Genomic DNA, 20000 nt, shown 5'->3' with positions numbered 1-20000 from the left:
GTCATCTGCATTATGAGTAAAAAGGCGAGCTCCAGGTATGACACTTTTAGTCTGACTAGTACACTTACCTGTCGTTGCATCAAGCTCTCCCATCTCTTGAGCACAGGCAGGTGTTCCGTGTAGGACAGCGTGGCGTAGTGTAGGTTCAAGCTCACCTGCACCCCGATACACTTCAGTCGGTTGCCCACCTTCACAGCTAGATCAATGGGGAGAGAAAACGTTTATAGCTATTTATACATATACGGACAGACACTGATAGACAAATTAGCTTACACAGAGAGGGGAATGATTCCAGATTATTGCTCATACTCCTTTTTTTTTTAAAGTCAAAACGCTCTCAAAATTCAGCTCTAGAAAACGACACCAAACTAACTTTAAAAAGCACAAAAACCAACAAAACAAACAGAATACACACGGAGTCACACTCATACTCCTCAACAATAAAACACTTTGTCATCATTTTCACGAGTTTTCATTTACAAGCACATGTGAAATAAATCTCACGTTCCCCAGGCAATAAATTCCCGGTTACCATAGTTGCAGGAAGCAGGTTATACATGGATAATCAAAAGCAAACCCAATAGAAACGCTCGGGGATTCTTCGGCTCTTTTCATTGGTGTTTCCCCAGACCTAAACAAACGACACGACACTGCTTTGCAAAGTTCCAAAAACGAACTGGCAAACTGGCAAAAGTAAACAAAAAACAAAACTACTTCATGAAAGGTCATACATTCATCAAAATAAAATGAAACCTAGCGATATGTTTTGTCTTCTTACAGAGTCATGGAGTGCGTGTATCTGTGTTTCGATACACAGACGTTCGGAGAAACACGAACGTCAAGTTCAATAAAACGACCCCTGACACACACATTTTGACCCGTGCACAAGACGTTGTATCGATAAACGAAGCACAAATAAGAAACAATAATAAAAGCAAAGAAAATAGCAACAAGATATGCAAACATCTAACAAAGCCGAGCAAGCAGAATGACAGGTCTAATGAAAAACAAAGAGGCACTGAGTCGGAAACAAGATCGCGATTCTGTCCTTCACTGCACGACACAAATCTTCTGTGACCTTTGACCAAACGTAGCTTCCACATTCGATCCCTCAGCTTAATATTTACAACAGAAAGCCGAGGGGGTGGAATACCGAGATGAACCTACAAAACTGTGCATCCTCAAACCTGACATATTCATCCCAACATTTAATGAACTCAAAAACACAGAAAGTTGCTTTCACACGCCAGCTTTGATTGCCAGTGGTTATCAAACCGGGACTCGTGTGGTTATCAGCACGGAACCCGTGTTTCAAAGCATGGCTCCCTGGGTTGATTGTGCACTTATTTTCTCACTACCAAAATGATGACAAAAACGATGTTTGGTGGTTTGTTGACAGACCAGCTTTTTTGTCGGTCCTCGGGGGGCATATCGACTTTTGTTTCATATGCTCCCCCTCGGACCGACAAAAAAGCTGGTCTGTCAACAACCCATCAAACATCTTATAATAGTCAGGATGCCAAACCAGGGGGAAATACTCAGTATATTTAAACTGAATAGAGTCTTGGCCTATTACTTCCCTTCACGGCAACCCTAACCCAAGATAGCAGCGCAAGATGGGTCGACCCATCCTGAACTCAGGTCAAAATGAGTTCGGCTCATTCTCTCCCTGACAGGATGCCTTGAGTTTCCTTGTCTGGCAAGGAAACCGATTTTTTTTATTTTTTTTTTATTTATTTTTTTTTTTTACATATTTAGAGCTTTTTGTAATGTATTATTGATATAAGCAGATTCGCGATCGTCGATAATGATTTTTCATGGTTTTTTGTAATTTTTAAATTACAAAGGAATTGATATGTAAGACAGTTTCAAGCGAGCTATTTTTCGCGGCTGTATTTACTGTGCAAACAACTCTAAATATGGCAAAAGTGTCACGTGATAATCAACCGTTTGGTTTTGGCGCTCACTGGAGCAGACGATTTTTTCTGTAACCAGTTGACAGTGATGAAAACATATATTACGGTCTCCTTCCGGAAGAAGTCCCAAAATTTCGACTTGTTTTGACCTTAGAACGATGTCTTTATCATAACTGTGAAGAACAGAACGGAGATCACTGTCGAAGTCGGCCAATCTGCAATCATTTTCGTCTCGCGAATACTGATCTCAAATTTAGATCAGTGCTCGCGAAAAACATATGGGAGATAACTCTGTATTTTTGTTTTGATAGATTCGCGTAGGACTGTACGCGTCCGGTCAGAGAGAAAACTGGCAATAACCGTGGAGCGATGCTTATCAGAATGGGGTCGACCGATACAACTTGTACACAGGGAGGTAACATTTCCCTACTCACACGGCATGGAGGGGATGGGCGAGGTAAACTTTGTTCTCTCTTCAACAAGTAGATCGCTGAACATCGCGTAGTCTGCAGTCCATTTCCGACGGAAGCCGTCCAACAGCCAGTAGTTGACAGGGATCTGAACACACAATAACACAGATCTAAACTCTCAAGAACACAGATCTGAACTCTCAATAACGCAGATCAGAACACACAATAACGCAGATCTGAACACACAATAACACAGATCTGAACACACAATAACACGAATACACAATAACACAGATCTGAACACACAATAACACAGATCTGAACACACAATAACACAGATCTGAACTCTCAATAACACAGATCAGAACACACAATAACACAGATCAGAACACACAATAACACAGATCTGAACACACAATAACACGAACACACAATAACACAGATCTGAACTCTCAATAACACAGATCTGAACACACAATAACACAGATCTGAACTCGCAATAACACAGATCAGAACACACAATAACACAGATCAGAACACACAATAACACAGATCAGAACACACAATAACGCAGATCAGAACACATAATAATGCAGATCAGAACACACAATAACACAGATCTGAACACACAATAACACAGATCAGAACACACAATAACACAGATCTGAACTCTCAATAACACAGATCAGAACTCACAATAACACAGATCAGAACACACAATAACACAGATCTGAACACACAATAACACAGATCTGAACACACAATAACACAGATCAGAACACACAATAACACAGATCAGAACACACAATAACACAGATCTGAACTCTCAATAACACAGATCAGAACACACAATAACACAGATCTGAACTCTCAATAAAGCAGATCACAACACACAATAACACAGATCTGAACACACACACACGGGTCACTGTCGCCTCCTGCACACACAATTCCCTATTGGAGAGTCATCTGCGTGCCTATTAGTCACCTGGCTGGCTATAGTGGAAAGGTTACTTTTGGTGGTCACATTAGATATTATGTTTTTTGGAAAGTTCGTTTTATTTGCAGCCACAGTTCGGTAAACGACAAATGGCTAAACCCAACCACCTAAGAATGAGAAGCGTTTTTGTAACATGACCCATATTCTGCAAAAATGCAGCCATGACGCAGGGGGTAGGTTACAAAAAACCGTCATGTACCGCTTGACTGCATACGGATATGAGCAAATTATACCTTAAACGAAAGCTAAAGATTTTTGCCATCAGACAGCAAGTAAAATGCCTAATTCGTATACACAGTTTTATTTTTAACAACATCTGTATAACATGCGGACGACAAAACAGGAAATGCCATTTTCTCAATCGATATGTATAGCTAACTGAACGCCTGGTTGAAACCGCAATCAAAAACATCTTGAAAATTGTTTATTCTCACAGCTAGAATTATTTTACATCAACAATTGTTAATTTACCGAGGAAAACAACAGTCACATAAGATACATAATGACAGTGGAGCATTTCCTGCAGGACGGTTCAATCCACCAGGGTCTGAGAGCAGAATCTGGCCTGCTGACACACCAGTGATGACAGTGGAGCATTTCCTGCAGGACGGTTCAATCCACCAGGGTCTGAGAGCAGAATCTGGCCTCCTGACACACCAGTGAGGGACAGGCTCTACGACTTTCTGGAGACCCCCATCGATGAACAGCAGCTTTTGTCAGGATGTAACGCAGAAGAAGAAGACACCCAATAACAACACAGATCTAGTTACTTTTTATCACATTGGCGTTGCAAAGACAAGGAGTTTTATTTTTAGGGAAGTTGTTTGGATGTTGTGACGAAGACGATTTTCCAATTAAATGTACTCATTTTATTGGACAATAACGTGTTGGCTAATGCTATTATTTAAGTTATTGAGACTGGGATTGTTTCAATAACGATATTGTCGGTACCGCCAGAGAAAAAAGAAGATACAACACGCACATTTTGCTACGCGCATTTGAAGAGGCATAACTGTGTGGTCAGGTCGTAGAAGATCTACTTTTGTGTGGGCTGTCTCAAATCTATCGTGCTTTTATCACACGCAAACTCTTGTTTTAATTTCTGTTGGTAAATTCCAGTGTAGCGTTAAGCTAAACAGTGATGATCTTTCAGAGAGACCTCATTTGAACTCGGAGAAAGGACTGTGTTCTTAGTTATTTGCGATTCGAAACCTCAAGTCGAGCTTCGACAGATTGACTGTGCAGAGTGACTCCCCTTGAATTGGCTAACCCCCCAAGGTCGACGGTTAGCACATTTTCAAAACAAATGTGGCATGTTTCTCGTGTGGTATCTTCACTCATCGGGGAGTCTGGTACTAAATATGAACGGTAAGAATGCTCTGAACCCTACACGTATTATATCGCCATTGTTTTTTCGTTCACATTTGTCCAACATGTTAGTTTGCTGAGCGGGGTTTATGTCGTCTGCTAGGCTAGGGCAATCGAACCACTGCGGCATTCCAAAAACAAAAATTGCTCGTCACGTTGCACTGAGTCTGCACGCATGAGGCAGGCTGGTAATAAATCTTATATATGGTACGGACGTTCTAAACCCTACACGTTTTCGATTCCGATTGTTCTTGTCTTGAAATAATAATTCGGAAACCATTCATTTACTGAACTGATGCAGTCGTTATCGGAATAACACTTGTGTTTTCTGTTAGCTGCTAGGAATTGTATACTAACTCATCATTTGGTAATGTGGATAATAAGCTACGGCATAATTATGAGAAGATTCTTCGCAAGTCGAAACAAAAACATTAGACACAGCGGGTTCTATTTTTAGATCAGTGGCAACTGTGGCACAGGCACATGCAATCTGTCAGAAAAAACCCCACTTCTGCTTTAATTGAGAAGCAGGAAATTTATGGTATTTTGGTATTGTGGAGAATATAAGCTACATATCATTAATTAATTCTGAGGATGAGAGTACAGTCTCGCTTAGGCAAAGGGCGGAAGAATACGCTCTGTGGAAAAGTTAGCGCACTCCAAGAGTGCGCTCACAGTTTTAGCGCATCGCCATTAGCCAATCAACTGGTTCACATCAGTCACGTGACACCAGTACTTACTGACAATTACTGTTATTTTAAGTCTGCTTAATTCTGAATGCATGTTGTGCTTCGATTACCTATTCAAAGAAAGCAAGTCCGTGTAGCGATTTTTCTATTATCACTACTTGAACTAGAACCTTATCCGTGCGTATTCCCTGCTCGACGCGATCTTGGGCGTGCTAGAAATGGCAACCTAGTCAGTAGTGCCATGTACAAATAAGATGTGAGATGTATCACGTGTGAATGTGTTACCGTTCAAATGCAGGCTCTCCTTAGAGCCCGATGTCAACTTCGCGAAGACTTGTTTTCACCAAAAACTCAGAGCTAAAGCTGCCCTCAGCAAGCTTTGCGAAGTCGTCTTCACACAACTAATTGAACGCTTTAGAGTATGAGAGTCACACAACTAATTGAACGCTTTAGAGTATGAGAGTCACACAACTAATTGAACGCTTTAGAGTATGAGAGTCACACAACTAATTGAACGCTTTAGAGTATGAGAGTCACACAACTAATTGAACGCTTTAGAGTATGAGAGTCACACAACTAATTGAACGCTTTAGAGTATGAGAGTCACACAACTAATTGAACGCTTTAGAGTATGAGAGTCGCACAACTAATTGAACGCTTTAGAGTATGAGAGTCGCACAACTAATTGAACGCTTTAGAGTATGAGAGTCACACAACTAATTGAACGCTTTAGAGTATGAGAGTCACACAACTAATTGAACGCTTTAGAGTATGAGAGTCACACAACTAATTGAACGCTTTAGAGTATGTGAGTCGCACAACTAATTGAACGCTTTATAGTATGAGAGTCACACAACTAATTGAACGCTTTAGAGTATGAGAGTCACACAACTAATTGAACGCTTTAGAGTATGAGAGTCGCACAACTAATTGAACGCTTTAGAGTATGAGAGTCACACAACTAATTGAACGCTTTAGAGTATGAGAGTCGCACAACTAATTGAACGCTTTAGAGTATGAGAGTCGCACAACTAATTGAACGCTTTAGAGTATGAGAGTCACACAACTAATTGAACGCTTTAGAGTATGAGAGTCGCACAACTAATTGAACGCTTTAGAGTTTGAGAGTCGCACAACTAATTGAACGCTTTAGAGTATGAGAGTCACACAACTAATTGAACGCTTTAGAGTATGTGAGTCGCACAACAACTTGAACGCTTTAGAGTATGAGAGTCGCACAACTAATTGAACGCTTTAGAGTATGTGAGTCGCACAACAACTTGAACGCTTTAGAGTATGAGAGTCGCACAACTAATTGAACGCTTTAGAGTATGAGAGTTGCACGTGGGATCGTGAAAGTGACGTAATACGTACGTCAAGGTAATGATGGTATGACGAATTGATAATCGAGGTGTCGTAGTTGGACTCCAGTGACGTCATGAGATGAGAGACCTTGGCCCCGTCCCACGGCATGTCGGTGTCCAGGCCTGTTAACACCGAGTCCTCCTGGCGAGCGGGCAGGAGGAGATATGGTCAGAAAAGGCAGATATGGTCAAGTGCTTGCAACACTATTACTACACACATACAGTCAGCGACATACAGACTCGCGCAAACACCTAGATACACAGGCACACAGATAAACAAAACACACACACACACACACACACACACGCACACACACACACACACACACACACACACACACACACACACACACACACACACACACACACACACACTTCTCCGGAAACTGTGTTCGTCGTCGTCGTTGAAAACTAGGAATTCCGGATTTGGGAATGGGGCCTTGCACCCCGCCCTTACCCTGAGAAAGGCGTGCAGGTTGGGGGTGAAGCAGGAGATCTTGGGCTGGCCGGAGTGAAAGTCGCGTCTGATGTTGAGGTCCTCCACCTGCCGGTCAGTCAGGTTGGACAGCGTGTCGCACAGCTCCTGAACACACAACACGTCGGAAACACATCAAACAAGATGAGAATGTACCAGGCGTGCAGGACCCAGCCAACAGTGTTGAGGGCGACCCGGCTCAACTGCCTCGTAGGTCCGCGCTACTGCATGTCTTGCTTGTAGTGAGACAAGCGTGCTCCGTGTCCACGTGTCACAGACACACCCCTCGCTAGTGATTGGCCTATAATGTCACGTGGGAAGGTTTGACTCACTAAAAGCAAGACAATTCACTCTTTCACAACCTATACAAACCCGCCACATTTATATTTCCGAACATCGTCTATCACATACTACAGGGCGGGGATGTAGCCCAGTTATATTACCGAACATCGTCTATCACATACTGCAGGGCGGGGATGTAGCCCAGTTATATTACCGAACATCGTCTATCACATACTACAGGGCGGGGATGTAGCCCAGTTATATTTCCGAACATCGTCTATCACATACTACAGGGCGGGAATGTAGCTCAGTCGGTAGCGCGCTGGATTTGTATCCAGTTGGCCGCTGTCAGCGTGAGTTCGTCCCCACGTTCGGCGAGAGATTTATTTCTCAGAGTCAACTTTGTGTGCAGACTCTCCTCGGTGTCCGAACACCCCCGTGTGTACACGCAAGCACAAGACCAAGTGCGCACGAAAAAGATCCTGTAATCCATGTCAGAGTTCGGTGGGTTATAGAAACACGAAAATACCCAGCATGCTTCCTCCGAAAGCGGCGTAATGCTGCCTAAATAGCGGGGTAAAAACGGTCATACACGTAAAAGCCGTGGGAGTTTCAGCCCATGAACGAACAAACAATCACATACTACTATCACATTTAACACCATCTGACATGTTTGTCAGCTAGCCACACATATCGCTAGCCTGAGGTCAAGGAAAGACACAAGTGGTCAACGCACCACGAAGCTGCGCTGGGCAGCGAGTGTACTGGGGTCAAAGGTGTCGTCGTACTGTTGGCGTCCGGTGCACGTGTAGTCGGAGAAGTGGCAGGCCGACATGTCGCGCTCCCTGATCCCCCACACCAGCCACAGCTGGATGGACGACTCCTGTTCGTTGGGCACGAAGCCACTACTGGTCAGTCTGTAGGCGCGTGACCAGTGGTGCGACTCCTTGAACAAGCCCACCTGTAACACACACACACACACACACACACACACACACACACACACACATACATACATACAGGTGAGGGTTAAACACGTTGAGTGCAACACAACCCCGGTAATGGTCAAATCTTGGCGGATTACATTGTGATCAACATAGGACGCATCGGTCCTCAATGTCCATAAACTGCAACTGACAAAGTCACTTGTTCCTGTACAGGGAGCTTTCCTTAAAAACACTTCTAACAGGGGGTTGGAGGGGGGGGGGTTAGGGTGGGGGTGGGGGGGGGGGGGTTGTCTTCTGATACATACGAAACATAGACCTACTCACGCTCAAGGCGGGCGGACAATTCGATTTGTCAGTGCAGAGCTGCTGCTATGAAAGGCTGACTACTGCGTAACACTGTCACACCCGTGACACTCAGTTCGTGTACAAAAAACTTAACCAAAAATGGAACTCAAAGTCAAAGCGAGTGGCGTCCTAAACATCCAATGTACAAGGTGTACACGCACGTGCTACCTACACGCAAAGGTCCCATTACTTACCTGCTGGTCATCAGGTGTTAACCTGGCGGCGGACACGGCGAAGACGACGACGACAGCCATCAAGACTGCCAGCAGCACCCAGCGCCACACGCGGTGCGTCACGAGCCTCAGGTAGTAGTCGCTGAAAAACACCACCAGCCTGCGGTGTTCCTGCCGGGCCACATCCTCCCCTCCCTTCGCTGCCCCTACAGTGGTGCCTGGCAACTCCCTGGGCTCTGACACCGTGGAGCCTTTCCTGGACTGGGTGTCGATGAAGCTGATGGGAAAGTTCGTGTCGTCGGCTTTGGTTAGTGAATCTGCACCACCTCTGTCTGTATCGGATGAATATTTTGTGTTGGTGGTATCTGACGATGTCGGGTTATTCATATGGAAAGTCCAGACAGAAGTGTTATTCTGACAGCTAGATACGGAGTGGCGAGAGGCTGCGGCGTGACCAGCTGTTGTTGTTGCATCGGTCACTGTGTTCCTGTCCTCGTCTTCGCCATCCGTGAACTGATCGTTTGGCGTCACACTCGCTTTGCAGTTTGTGTTCTGGTTACATCCGCAGCACGGCAAACAGCACCGCAGACACCTGTTGTTCTCGAAGCACAGATGATGCATGATGACGATGGTGGGAAAGAAGATGATGACAGAGATGTAGTCAATGGCAACCAAGATGGCGGAGAAGACGCCGAACGACATGGTGGCAAGGAGCGGCGACAGAGCGCTGGCAGAGAACGCCAGCGTGGTGGTCAGTGACGTCACCAGCATGGAGATGGCCGACTTCCGGTAGGCGTCGTCCAATCGGTGAGCGAGGGAGGGGAAGGGGCGGAGCTGACTGGCCTGCCAGGCGTCCCAGAAGACGAACAGGTCGTCCGCTCCGATGCCCAGGATGATGAACATGGCCAGCACGTGGAAGAAGCCGAAGTAGCGGAAGCCGATCACCACGCGGTAGATGAGGTTGGTCTCCGCGAAGCTGCACACGATGCTGAACACCCCCAGACACGTGACCCACAGCGAGCGCGTGTGGAAGAGGATGAAGGCGAAGATGAAGAGAATGCTGCCGATGGCGAGCTTCATGTCCTGGAAGCCCTGTTTCTTGCCGGCCGCGATCATCATCGTCTCGCTGTAGTACAGGAACTCAAAGTCCTCGCTCTCCAAGAAATCGTCCAGCAAAGGTTGAAACTTGTCCAGCATGAAATCCGTGTCTGCCACGATTTGAGACCAGCTGGACCCAGCGAAGGGGATGATGGTACGGGTGAGGGTGACGTGCACGCGGGTGGGGGTGATGGTGTGGGACTTCCCCAAGAAGTTGGTGAACTGCCCCTTGGTCGCGTTGTTGGTGTAGGCGGCGTAGATGACGCGGTCAATGTTGTCGAAGTTCGGGTCGTCAAAGACTGGGTCCACGGCGGAGTAGGTACCATCAAAGAACCTGAACAAATGCAAAGATGCGTATATGAGCCAGTAGTGTTGACAAACAAAGGATACAATAGGTTTATTTGACCTGGGTTCAAAATGTTTATCGATCGAAATGCCCTGACCGCAAACAACTGTGCTGTCAAAAGACATGACATGTGTCAAAACTATCGGACATTCGGCTGACCTTTAGGTCAGAACAATGCGTCAGATCAAAAAGTATGCGTAAGTGACCGAAGGCCGAGGCCCGGGACCAACACCGATGAGCAACAGCAGAGTGTGCGGTCTGAAGTTGCTCTGTTCAACGTGAGGGTTGCCCTACTTGAAAAAACGACAGAAAATGTTAAAGGGTACACGCTTTCCCGAATTAACAATCATGTAAACCATGACCGAATGATCTAGGTTTTTACATTGGACAAGACCATCACCAGTAGACATTGACACGTAAGGTCCACCACTAGGCTGTGCATGAGATGGTATCGTACACATTTAAACCAACCCGAGCACTGATAACGGCTAAACGCGCGCCCCATGACGGTCTGCTGTCTGCAGTGGCTGTACCCGTCAACCAGGCTGTCAAATACCGGAAATTACTGGTAAACGAAAAACATGTTACACTTATAACACGCATTGCCACCTTTTTTGTATATTTTTTACCAGCTGAGGAACGGTGAACAGGCCTTCGCGGGCCTAAAACACTGAAAAAGTCAAGATAAGCCAAATTAAATTAGCACTGAGAGCGAGGGAGGGCTGTTGACACGGCGATCAGGGTGTAACATACCGCAGATAACTGGTTGACGGTCAACATCGGCTGACATTTGGGCGTGACAGATGTAGTTCTATTTGTGTGTGTCTCGACTACATCCGATGTTGCTGGCAACGCTAAATCTAGCTCTGTGGCCTTCTACCACAACACACCTTGTTGCCCTAGAGACGGATGTTCGGCTTTACGCTGGCAACGCTAAATCTAGCTCTGTGGCCTTCTACTACAACACACCTTGTTGCCCTAGAGACGGATATTCGGCTTTACGCTGGCAACGTTAAATCTAGCTCTGTGGCCTTCTACCACAACACACCTTGTTGCCCTAGAGACGGATGTTCGGCTTTACGCTGGCAACGCTAAATCTAGCTCTGTGGCCTTCTACCACAACACACCTTGTTGCCCTAGAGACGGATGTTCGGCTTTACGCTGGCAACGTTAAATCTAGCTCTGTGGCCTTCTACCACAACACACCTTGTTGCCCTAGAGACGGATGTTCGGCTTTGCGCTGGCAACGCTAAATCTAGCTCTGTGGCCTTCTACCACAACACACCTTGTTGCCATAGAGACGGATGTTCGGCTTTGCGCTGGCAACGCTAAATCTAGCTCTGTGGCCTTCTACCACAACACACCTTGTTGCCCTAGAGACGGATGTTCGGCTTTACGCTGGCAACGTTAAATCTAGCTCTGTGGCCTTCTACCACAACACACCTTGTTGCCCTAGAGACGGATGTTCGGCTTTGCGCTGGCAACGCTAAATCTAGCTCTGTGGCCTTCTACCACAACACACCTTGTTGCCCTAGAGACGGATGTTCGGCTTTACGCTGGCAACGCTAAATCTGGCTCTGTGGCCTTCTACCACAACACACCTTGTTGCCATAGAGACGGATGTTCGGCTTTGCGCTGGCAACGCTAAATCTAGCTCTGTGGCCTTCTACCACAACACACCTTGTTGCCATAGAGACGGATGTTCGGCTTTGCGCTGGCAACGCTAAATCTAGCTCTGTGGCCTTCTACCACAACACACCTTGTTGCCATAGAGACGGATGTTCGGCTTTGCGCTGGCAACGCTAAATCTAGCTCTGTGGCCTTCTACCACAACACACCTTGTTGCCATAGAGACGGATGTTCGGCTTTGCGCTGGCAACGCTAAATCTAGCTCTGTGGCCTTCTACCACAACACACCTTGTTGCCATAGAGACGGATGTTCGGCTTTGCGCTGGCAACGCTAAATCTAGCTCTGTGGCCTTCTACCACAACACACCTTGTTGCCATAGAGACGGATGTTCGGCTTTGCGCTAGCAACGCTGAATCGAGCCCTGTGGCCTACCATAACAAATCTTGTTGCCCTGGAGACGGATGTTCGGCTTTAATGGGAACTAACTATGTGCTGGGTGGCCGAGTGGTAACGCACTTGCGCTCGGAAGCGAGAGGTTGCGTGTTCGACCCTGGGTCAGGCCGCAATTTTCTCCCCCCTTTCCTAACCTAGGTGGTGGGTTCAAGTGCTAGTCTTTCGGATGAGACGAAAAACCGAGGTCCCTTCGTGTACACTACATTGGGGTGTGCACGTTAAAGATCCCACGATTGACAAAAGGGTCTTTCCTGGCAAAATTGTATAGGCATAGATAAAAATGTCCACCAAATACCCGTTTGACTTGGAATAAAGGCCGTGAAAGGTGAATGCTCGCCTAATAGGCTACTGAGCTTTACTGGCCGATGTGAATGCGTTATATATTGTGTGTAAAAAATGTCTGTTTGTCTGTCTGTCTGTAAAAAATTCCATTTCAAACGGCAGAAATTAATATGTAAGCGCCTAGGGCTATATCTAGATTAGGCGCATAAAAATGATCACAATAATAATAATAATAATAATAATAATAATAACGTTCAACCCACCTGAGCATTGACAGGGGCGGGACGCACGAGCGACGCCGGGTCATCTGACAGAGGTCTGAGTAGCCCTGCACGTGCACCAGCCTGTCCTCGATACGCTGCATGGCCTGGAACCTCGGCCTGGTTAACACGTTGCCCTCCCCGGCGTTGTACAGCAGCTGCAGACTCTTGATGGACAGGTGGGACCGCGGCCACCACGCCGTCTTGTCGTAGAGTCTATGGGCAATGCTGTTGGTTCAAATAAGATTGTATTCAATTTCAACATGAAACAACAATAACAAAATAACAAGTCGCGTAAGGCGAAATTACAACATTTAGTCAAGCTGTCGAACTAACAGAATGAAACTGAACTCACTGCATTTTTACAGCAAGAGCGTATACTCGTAGCATCGTCAGTCCACCGCTCGATGCACAGGCAGTGAAATTGACAAGAAGAGCGGGGTAGTAGTTGCGCTGAGAAGGATAGCACGCTTTTCTTTTTAACTTTCTGACCGTGTTTTTAATCCAAACATATCACATCTATATGTTTTTGGAATCAGGAACCCACAAGGAAAAAGATGAAATTGTTTTTAAATCGATTTCGGAAATGTTATTTTAATAATAATTTTTATATTTTTAATTTTCAGAGCTTGTTTTTAATCCGAATATAACATATTGATATGTTTTTGGAATCAGAAAATGATGAAGAATAAGATAAACGTAAATTTGGATCGTTTTATAATTTTGTTTTATTTTTACAATTTTCAGATTTTTAATGACCAAAGTCATCAATTAATTTTTAAGCCATCAAATTGAAATGCAATACCGAAGTCCGGCCTTCGTCGAAGATTGCTTGGCCAAAATTTCAATCAATTTGATTGAAAAATGAGGGTGTGACAGTACCGCCTCAACTTTTACAAAAAGCCGGATATGACGTCATCAAAGACATTTATCGAAAAAAAGAAAAAAACGTCCGGGGATATCATTCCCAGGAACTCTCATGTTAAATTTCATAAAGATCGGTCCAGCAGTTTAGTCTGAATCGCTCTACACACACACACACACACACACACACACACACATGCACACATACACACACATACACCACAACCCTCGTCTCGATTCCCCCTCTATGTTAAAACATTTAGTCAAAACTTGACTAAATGTAAAAAGTCGAGTGAAGTAATATGGTTTAAACAATTTATTCAGAAAGGTACAGATAACAATGCCGCATACAATCAATTTAACAATGGAGCACACCAAGCAGAGCTTATACACGTGCTCTTAAAAAGCAATATGATATCTGACTAGGCGGACGATACGGGGAGAAGCAATATTATATCTGACTAGGCGGATGATACGGGGATAAGCAATATCATATCTGACTGAGTTTTCGAACTACCAGGTGACTGGGTTGTGTTTTGATTGCTCTCTCTCTCTCTCTCTCTCTCTCTCTCTCTCTCTCTCTCTCTCTCTCTCTCTCTCTCTCTCTCTCTCTCTCTCTCTCTCTCTCTCTCTCTCTCTCTCTCTCTCTCCCCGATGCATCCAGTGTTTCTGTGGCTTCTCTCGTCTCAGACTGTGTTTTCAATAGCCAGTCATCCAAAGGTCGGTAATACCTAAAATCGACCCTCGGGAAAATATGCAAGATAATCAGAACTCGGAGTGTGTAACCTATATTTATATCTGACTAGGCGGACGATACGGGGATAAGCAATATTATATTATCTGACTAGGCGGACGATACGGGGATAAGCAATATTATATCTGACTAGGCGGACGATACGGGGATAAGCAATATTAAATCTGACTAGGCGGACGATACGGGGATAAGCAATTATATATCTGACTAGGCGGACGATACGGGGATAAGCAATATAAAAACATTCAGTAAAATCTGTAGGCCTGAAACTAACTTGACTAAATGTGAAAAGGGACACGAACTCAAGGTAGCGGTTATATCACGTGCCCTAGACTAAAAACTTTGACATAGCAATCATGATGTCGGACACACAATGCTAATATAACATGCAACACTTCACTAAGAGCAACACAAACCAAGCGGAGACTTGAAACATTGACATGGAAATCATGATGTCGGGCACACAATGCTAATAATAACATGCAACACTTCACTGAAAGCAACAAAAACCAAGCGGAGATTTGAAACATTGACATGGAAATCATGATGTCGGGCACACAATGCTAATATAGCATGCAACATTTCACTAAGGGCAACACAAACCAAGCAAAGACTTGAAACATTGACATGGAAATCATGATGTCGGGCACACAATGCTAATATAGCGGGATGCAACACTTCACTGAAAGCAACACAAACCAAGCAGAGACCATGACAAGGGGAAGTCAAGGGGGAAGAGCAGAGAGAAAAAGAAAAAACCCACAAAACAAACAAAAAACAGACACAAAGAAAGAAACAAACAATGAAACGAACAAACGAACTAACAAGCAAACAAAAACAGGAGCGGAGATAGGTACGATGGTGTTTTGGAAACGGTGTGCTACAGCCAGCGCGTCACTCAACACAATGTCAGCAGTCGCTATAAACGCCAACAGAAAAAAATATAATAAAATTCGAGATCAATTAGCAGCAAATGTCAAAATGCGCTTACTTGAAAGATGAAACACGCACCATGACCTAACGCAACGATACACGAATAACACAAAAACAACAAACAACACCGAAACATTCAAATCTGCTGCTGTCCCCAACGTCAAAATAATTCACCAGATGACAAAAGTAAGAACTATGCTTTTTCCCAAAGGATTTTTAAATCGTGGCGTTTGCGTAAGGTTCGTATTTCAATCTGTAGCAATAACTTCTGCTGAAAAGTATTAATTTCCCACCACTGGTTCGAAATGAGATCCATCCTGAAAAGTGAAGGGTGGGGATTTTTCCTGCTAGTGCCTTATCCCCCTTCGTGTGTACACGCAAGCACAAGACCGAATGCGCACGGAAAAGATCATGTAATCCATGTCAGAGTTCGGTGGGTTATAAAAACACAAAAATGTCAAGATTGCATCCCCCGAAAGCGGTGTATGGCTGCCAAAATGGCGGGGGAAAAAACGATCGTACACGTATAATCCCACTCGTGCAAAAACATAAGTATACGTTGGAGTTTGAGTCCATGAAAACAGAAGAAGAAGAAGAATACAAGACGTGTCGACGTGAGCTTGTCGGTGACTTACTATCCGTCAAACTTGAACCTGTGTTGCCAGGCGAGGTCGCGCCTGAGCCAGGGCTGGTGGAACAGGTTGAGGGGCAGCGTGCCGAACTCCACGGGGAACAGGTCGTAACCTGACGTCATCAGACACACGGACACCAACACGCACAGCACGTGAAAACCCAGCGTCACACCTGTAACAGACAATAATGACGTCATCAGACACACAGACACCAACACGCACAGCACGTGAAAACCCAGCGTCACACCTGTAACAGACAACAATGACGTCATGAGACGCACTGATACCAACAAACACACAGTGTCACACCTATAACAGACAACAATGACGTCATGAGACGCACTGATACCAACAAACACACAGTGTCACACCTATAACAGACAACAATGACGTCATTAGATAAATCACAGGCGCATTACATTGCAATTTCAGAAAGGCGTCCAACAAAGAGTTTCTTTCTCAAACGTGTCACTGAAATCGTGACACTAGTTGCTGGCAGCAGCATTGCGGAAAGGTTCTGCTAAACCATCACGAAATTCACGTGGAAACCGTGCGGGAATCGGGTGATTTCGCTCACCGTTTAGAACACGTGTTCCAAGCATGCTCTAGGTGTGTTTGGTAGGCGACCAGTGATTGGTCAGGAAGATCGCTTGGTTTGGGGAAGCGACTGCCGATTGATCAGGGAGATCACATGGTCTTTTTTTCTTTTCTACAAGCTGGGCAGACGACAGGTCTGGGGTATTGCTCTGTTGACTAAGATTTGGAGAATTCCAACGCGTTGAAAGACTGGTTTAGGTCTACCAACGGTCTTCTGATGTTAGTTCCATACACAGAAGGCTTAGGACAGAGGAATTTGGCTACATATTTTCGCTGACGAGCGGGAGCCAAATATTCAAGCGGTTTGCTTGGGAGAGCTGCGTTCCACGAGCTATTGAGGTATTTAGACGTTACTTTACGTTGGTGACCGGTCAATGTTTGTGAAATGTAAACTGTGTTTTGTTTCTCCGTGATAACGTATAACTTGCTCATTATAACGCTAAATTGTAATCTGTATATGGTTTTTGCAGATATGGAGAGGCGGAGAAAATGTCTTCAGTTGTTATTAAAAGTCTATCCTTGCAGGTACCACTTGCTCGCTGAAGGGGGAAGTTAGATATGTTTAAAGGTGGTAAAAGGGGGATTGTTGCCATGGTCACTGCACCAATTGCTCTTGTTACGTTTGCTGGACGTTTGCTACCTGGCTGCTACCTGTTTGCTGTTGAAGACGGGCTACACTGTTGCTGTCCTTTGTTCTACGGTTGATGTGCTACGGCTGTTACTGGTGTTGCTCCAACTTTCACCTGTATGCTCCACTGCTCCACTGCGTTTCATCGAATGGACCCTGGCTACACGTGGCCGAGAGTTGAGTGCACCCATGCGTAGACGCCCCCCCACCTTGTCATCTTTCTAACCCTTTATGACGAACTTTGAGTTGTGACAACGTGGAGTGTTAACGCCTGTACAGGCAGACTTTTTACAGGGCAGCTAAGTGTTTTCTAACTTTACACGGTTCAGCGTGTTCTTATTATTTCATACACTTTAACTGGCTTTTGTCAGTTGTCTTTATTGTTATTTTACGACTTGGTCGTAAAAACACTTTTGGCTTCACGAGAAGAGGGAGGTGGAGAGTTAGTGTACATAAACAGACGTCTAGAACTTATACGTTTGTTGTTTCTAACTTTTGTGTGTGACTGCGAGAGTGGATCGTGGTGTGGTTAGTCAGTTAGCAGTAATTGACCGTTTTAGGTCATTCATTTGACTTTAAAACGTGACAGCTAGTAAGTTGTAGCTTTGGCGCAACAACAAAAAAAGAAAAAGAAAATGTTTAACAGTTATCTGAGTGGGCATTATGAATCAATGGAAGCAGGTGAGCAGCCAGTGTAAATCATTACAGCTGATGGCTATCAGATTTCTGAAACCACTGAATGTGTTATCGATTGAGTGATTATAAGCTACATAAAGGACACAGGTTTTGGTGAAAGCGTGGTCTAAAAATGAGCCTTTGATGTTCGGAAATAACTCTGTCAGGATTTTCAAGCGGTCTGGCAGAGTTAAGCGCCCCCGACATCACGGCAGGCGACAACACGTGGGCAAGCGACAAAGTAGCTGCTGGCCGGCTTACTCCTGCCATTGCGACGAACAGTTAGCTGTGATGTGTATTTTAGGCAGTGTGCGCTCGATATTATACCATTTTCTTTGGAAAATATGCACATCGGAGCCACGATTCGCTGCCGATTGCTTGCAGTGATCGCTTAGCCTCAAGCCGAACCACCGTGACCTCAGGCAAAACACGTTGTCAGCGAACACTGCGGGCCAGCGATCACTGCCGCAAGTCTGTCGCTTAGCAACGTGTTGACGCGTACCTCCATGCTACTCTGCGAAAACGAGTTATTTCCGGAAAACGTCTATTCACTATAGGGAAAGTATATATATATATATATCTATAAATGATTAAAAAAAAAGTCTCAAAGAAATAGAATCAGTAACACACGATCACAGAAAAAAATCACGATTGGAAACAAGCTTAAAAGAAATAGAAACAAGAACACACCATCGCAGAAAAAGTCATGATGGGGGAAAACTTTAAAGAAATAGAAACAGGCAGAGATTTGGCGTGGTTGGCCCAACTTATGAAAATGAAGAGCATATATATCCCAATGAAGAGCAAAAAAGACAGTCGTTAGTTTGCTGCTGGTTACTTTAAAACCTTTACGAGGGCTACCTGGATGATCATGCAAATGAATAAAACATTGCTCACACCAACAGAGACATCGTCACTCACCGAAACACAGACGAGGCCGGCCTGTCACTAACTTGCACAACCACAGCGGTTCCCCATATTCTGCACTTGTTTGTCTACTGTCAGTTGTCTGAATCTCACTTGTTGTCTGTTTCTTATCAGTTGTCTGTTTCTCGCTTGTTGCCAGTCTCTCATCTGTCGTCTGTCTCTCACTTGCTGTCTGTCTCTCGCTTGTCTGTCTGTCTCTCACTTGTTGTCTGTCTCTCACTTGTTGTCTGTCTCTCGCTTGTCTGTCTCTCACTTGCTGTCTGTCTCTCGCTTGCTGTCTGTCTCTCGCTTGTTGCCAGTCTCTCATCTGTCGTCTGTCTCTCACTTGCTGTCTGTCTCTCGCTTGCTGTCTGTCTCTCGCTTGTTGCCAGTCTCTCATCTGTCGTCTGTCTCTCACTTGCTGTCTGTCTCTCATCTGTCGTCTCTCTGCTACCCGGCCTATCGTCCTCCTCGGGGGCGTCTGGACAGTCTGAGAATAGTTCATACTGCACAGAATCGTTGAAATACTTCACTCGCGACATTTTCTCCAGCGACGACACGTCCATGATTCACAGGCACCGAGGGAGAGCGGGTCTCTGCAGCATTCTGCTTAGCGTACAGTTTGACATGCACAACAGTGATAACTGCCTGTGCTGGTTTGCCTTATGTTTGGATACAGAGCGGAATGTCTTATTCTCAGTCTGTGCAGATGGTTTTGTGATTAAACTGTCTTTTTTCAAATAAATGTGTCTCATTTTACAATTGTAAAAGTAGCTCCAGTTACAGCTTACTGCGCTATCACTTTCGTTTCAGGAAGCCAAGCTATATCGGCAATGCACCCGCTACTGTTCATGCTTCCCTAAACGAACGCCGTACTTTTTAACTCGGTTCCAGAAAAGTACACTTGTATTTCCCTTTTATTCTGGAACACGGTCACGGTCTGCTTGCCGCGAAAGAAGCCGGGTAGCGGTCA

The 20000-nt window shown here is 45.0% G+C and overlaps 2 protein-coding genes across 2 annotated transcripts in view; both read right to left on the bottom strand.

Moving 5' to 3' along the window:
• Nucleotides 1–16581, bottom strand: part of LOC138953364 (protein dispatched homolog 1-like) — a 31190-nt gene extending 14609 nt beyond the window's left edge. Inside the window, exons 1-8 of the mRNA XM_070325162.1 lie at nt 16225–16581; nt 13042–13266; nt 8991–10401; nt 8241–8465; nt 7205–7330; nt 6758–6889; nt 2351–2474; nt 69–196 (exon numbers count right to left, since the gene is read on the bottom strand). Of these exons, the coding sequence (XP_070181263.1) occupies nt 69–196; nt 2351–2474; nt 6758–6889; nt 7205–7330; nt 8241–8465; nt 8991–10401; nt 13042–13266; nt 16225–16493 (2640 nt within the window). The 5' untranslated portion in view covers nt 16494–16581. The remainder of the gene's footprint in view (nt 1–68; nt 197–2350; nt 2475–6757; nt 6890–7204; nt 7331–8240; nt 8466–8990; nt 10402–13041; nt 13267–16224) is intronic.
• A 750-nt stretch (nt 16582–17331) lies between these two features.
• Nucleotides 17332–20000, bottom strand: part of LOC138953363 (uncharacterized) — an 8405-nt gene continuing 5736 nt past the window's right edge. Inside the window, exon 3 of the mRNA XM_070325161.1 lies at nt 17332–17357. Coding sequence (XP_070181262.1) covers nt 17332–17357 — 26 coding nt within the window. The remainder of the gene's footprint in view (nt 17358–20000) is intronic.

This window comes from Littorina saxatilis, linkage group LG17 (assembly GCF_037325665.1).
Source record: "Littorina saxatilis isolate snail1 linkage group LG17, US_GU_Lsax_2.0, whole genome shotgun sequence".
NCBI lineage: Eukaryota > Metazoa > Mollusca > Gastropoda > Littorinimorpha > Littorinidae > Littorina > Littorina saxatilis.
The sequence above is the reverse complement of the archived record's forward strand: the minus strand, read 5'-3'. Positions and strand labels throughout refer to the sequence as shown.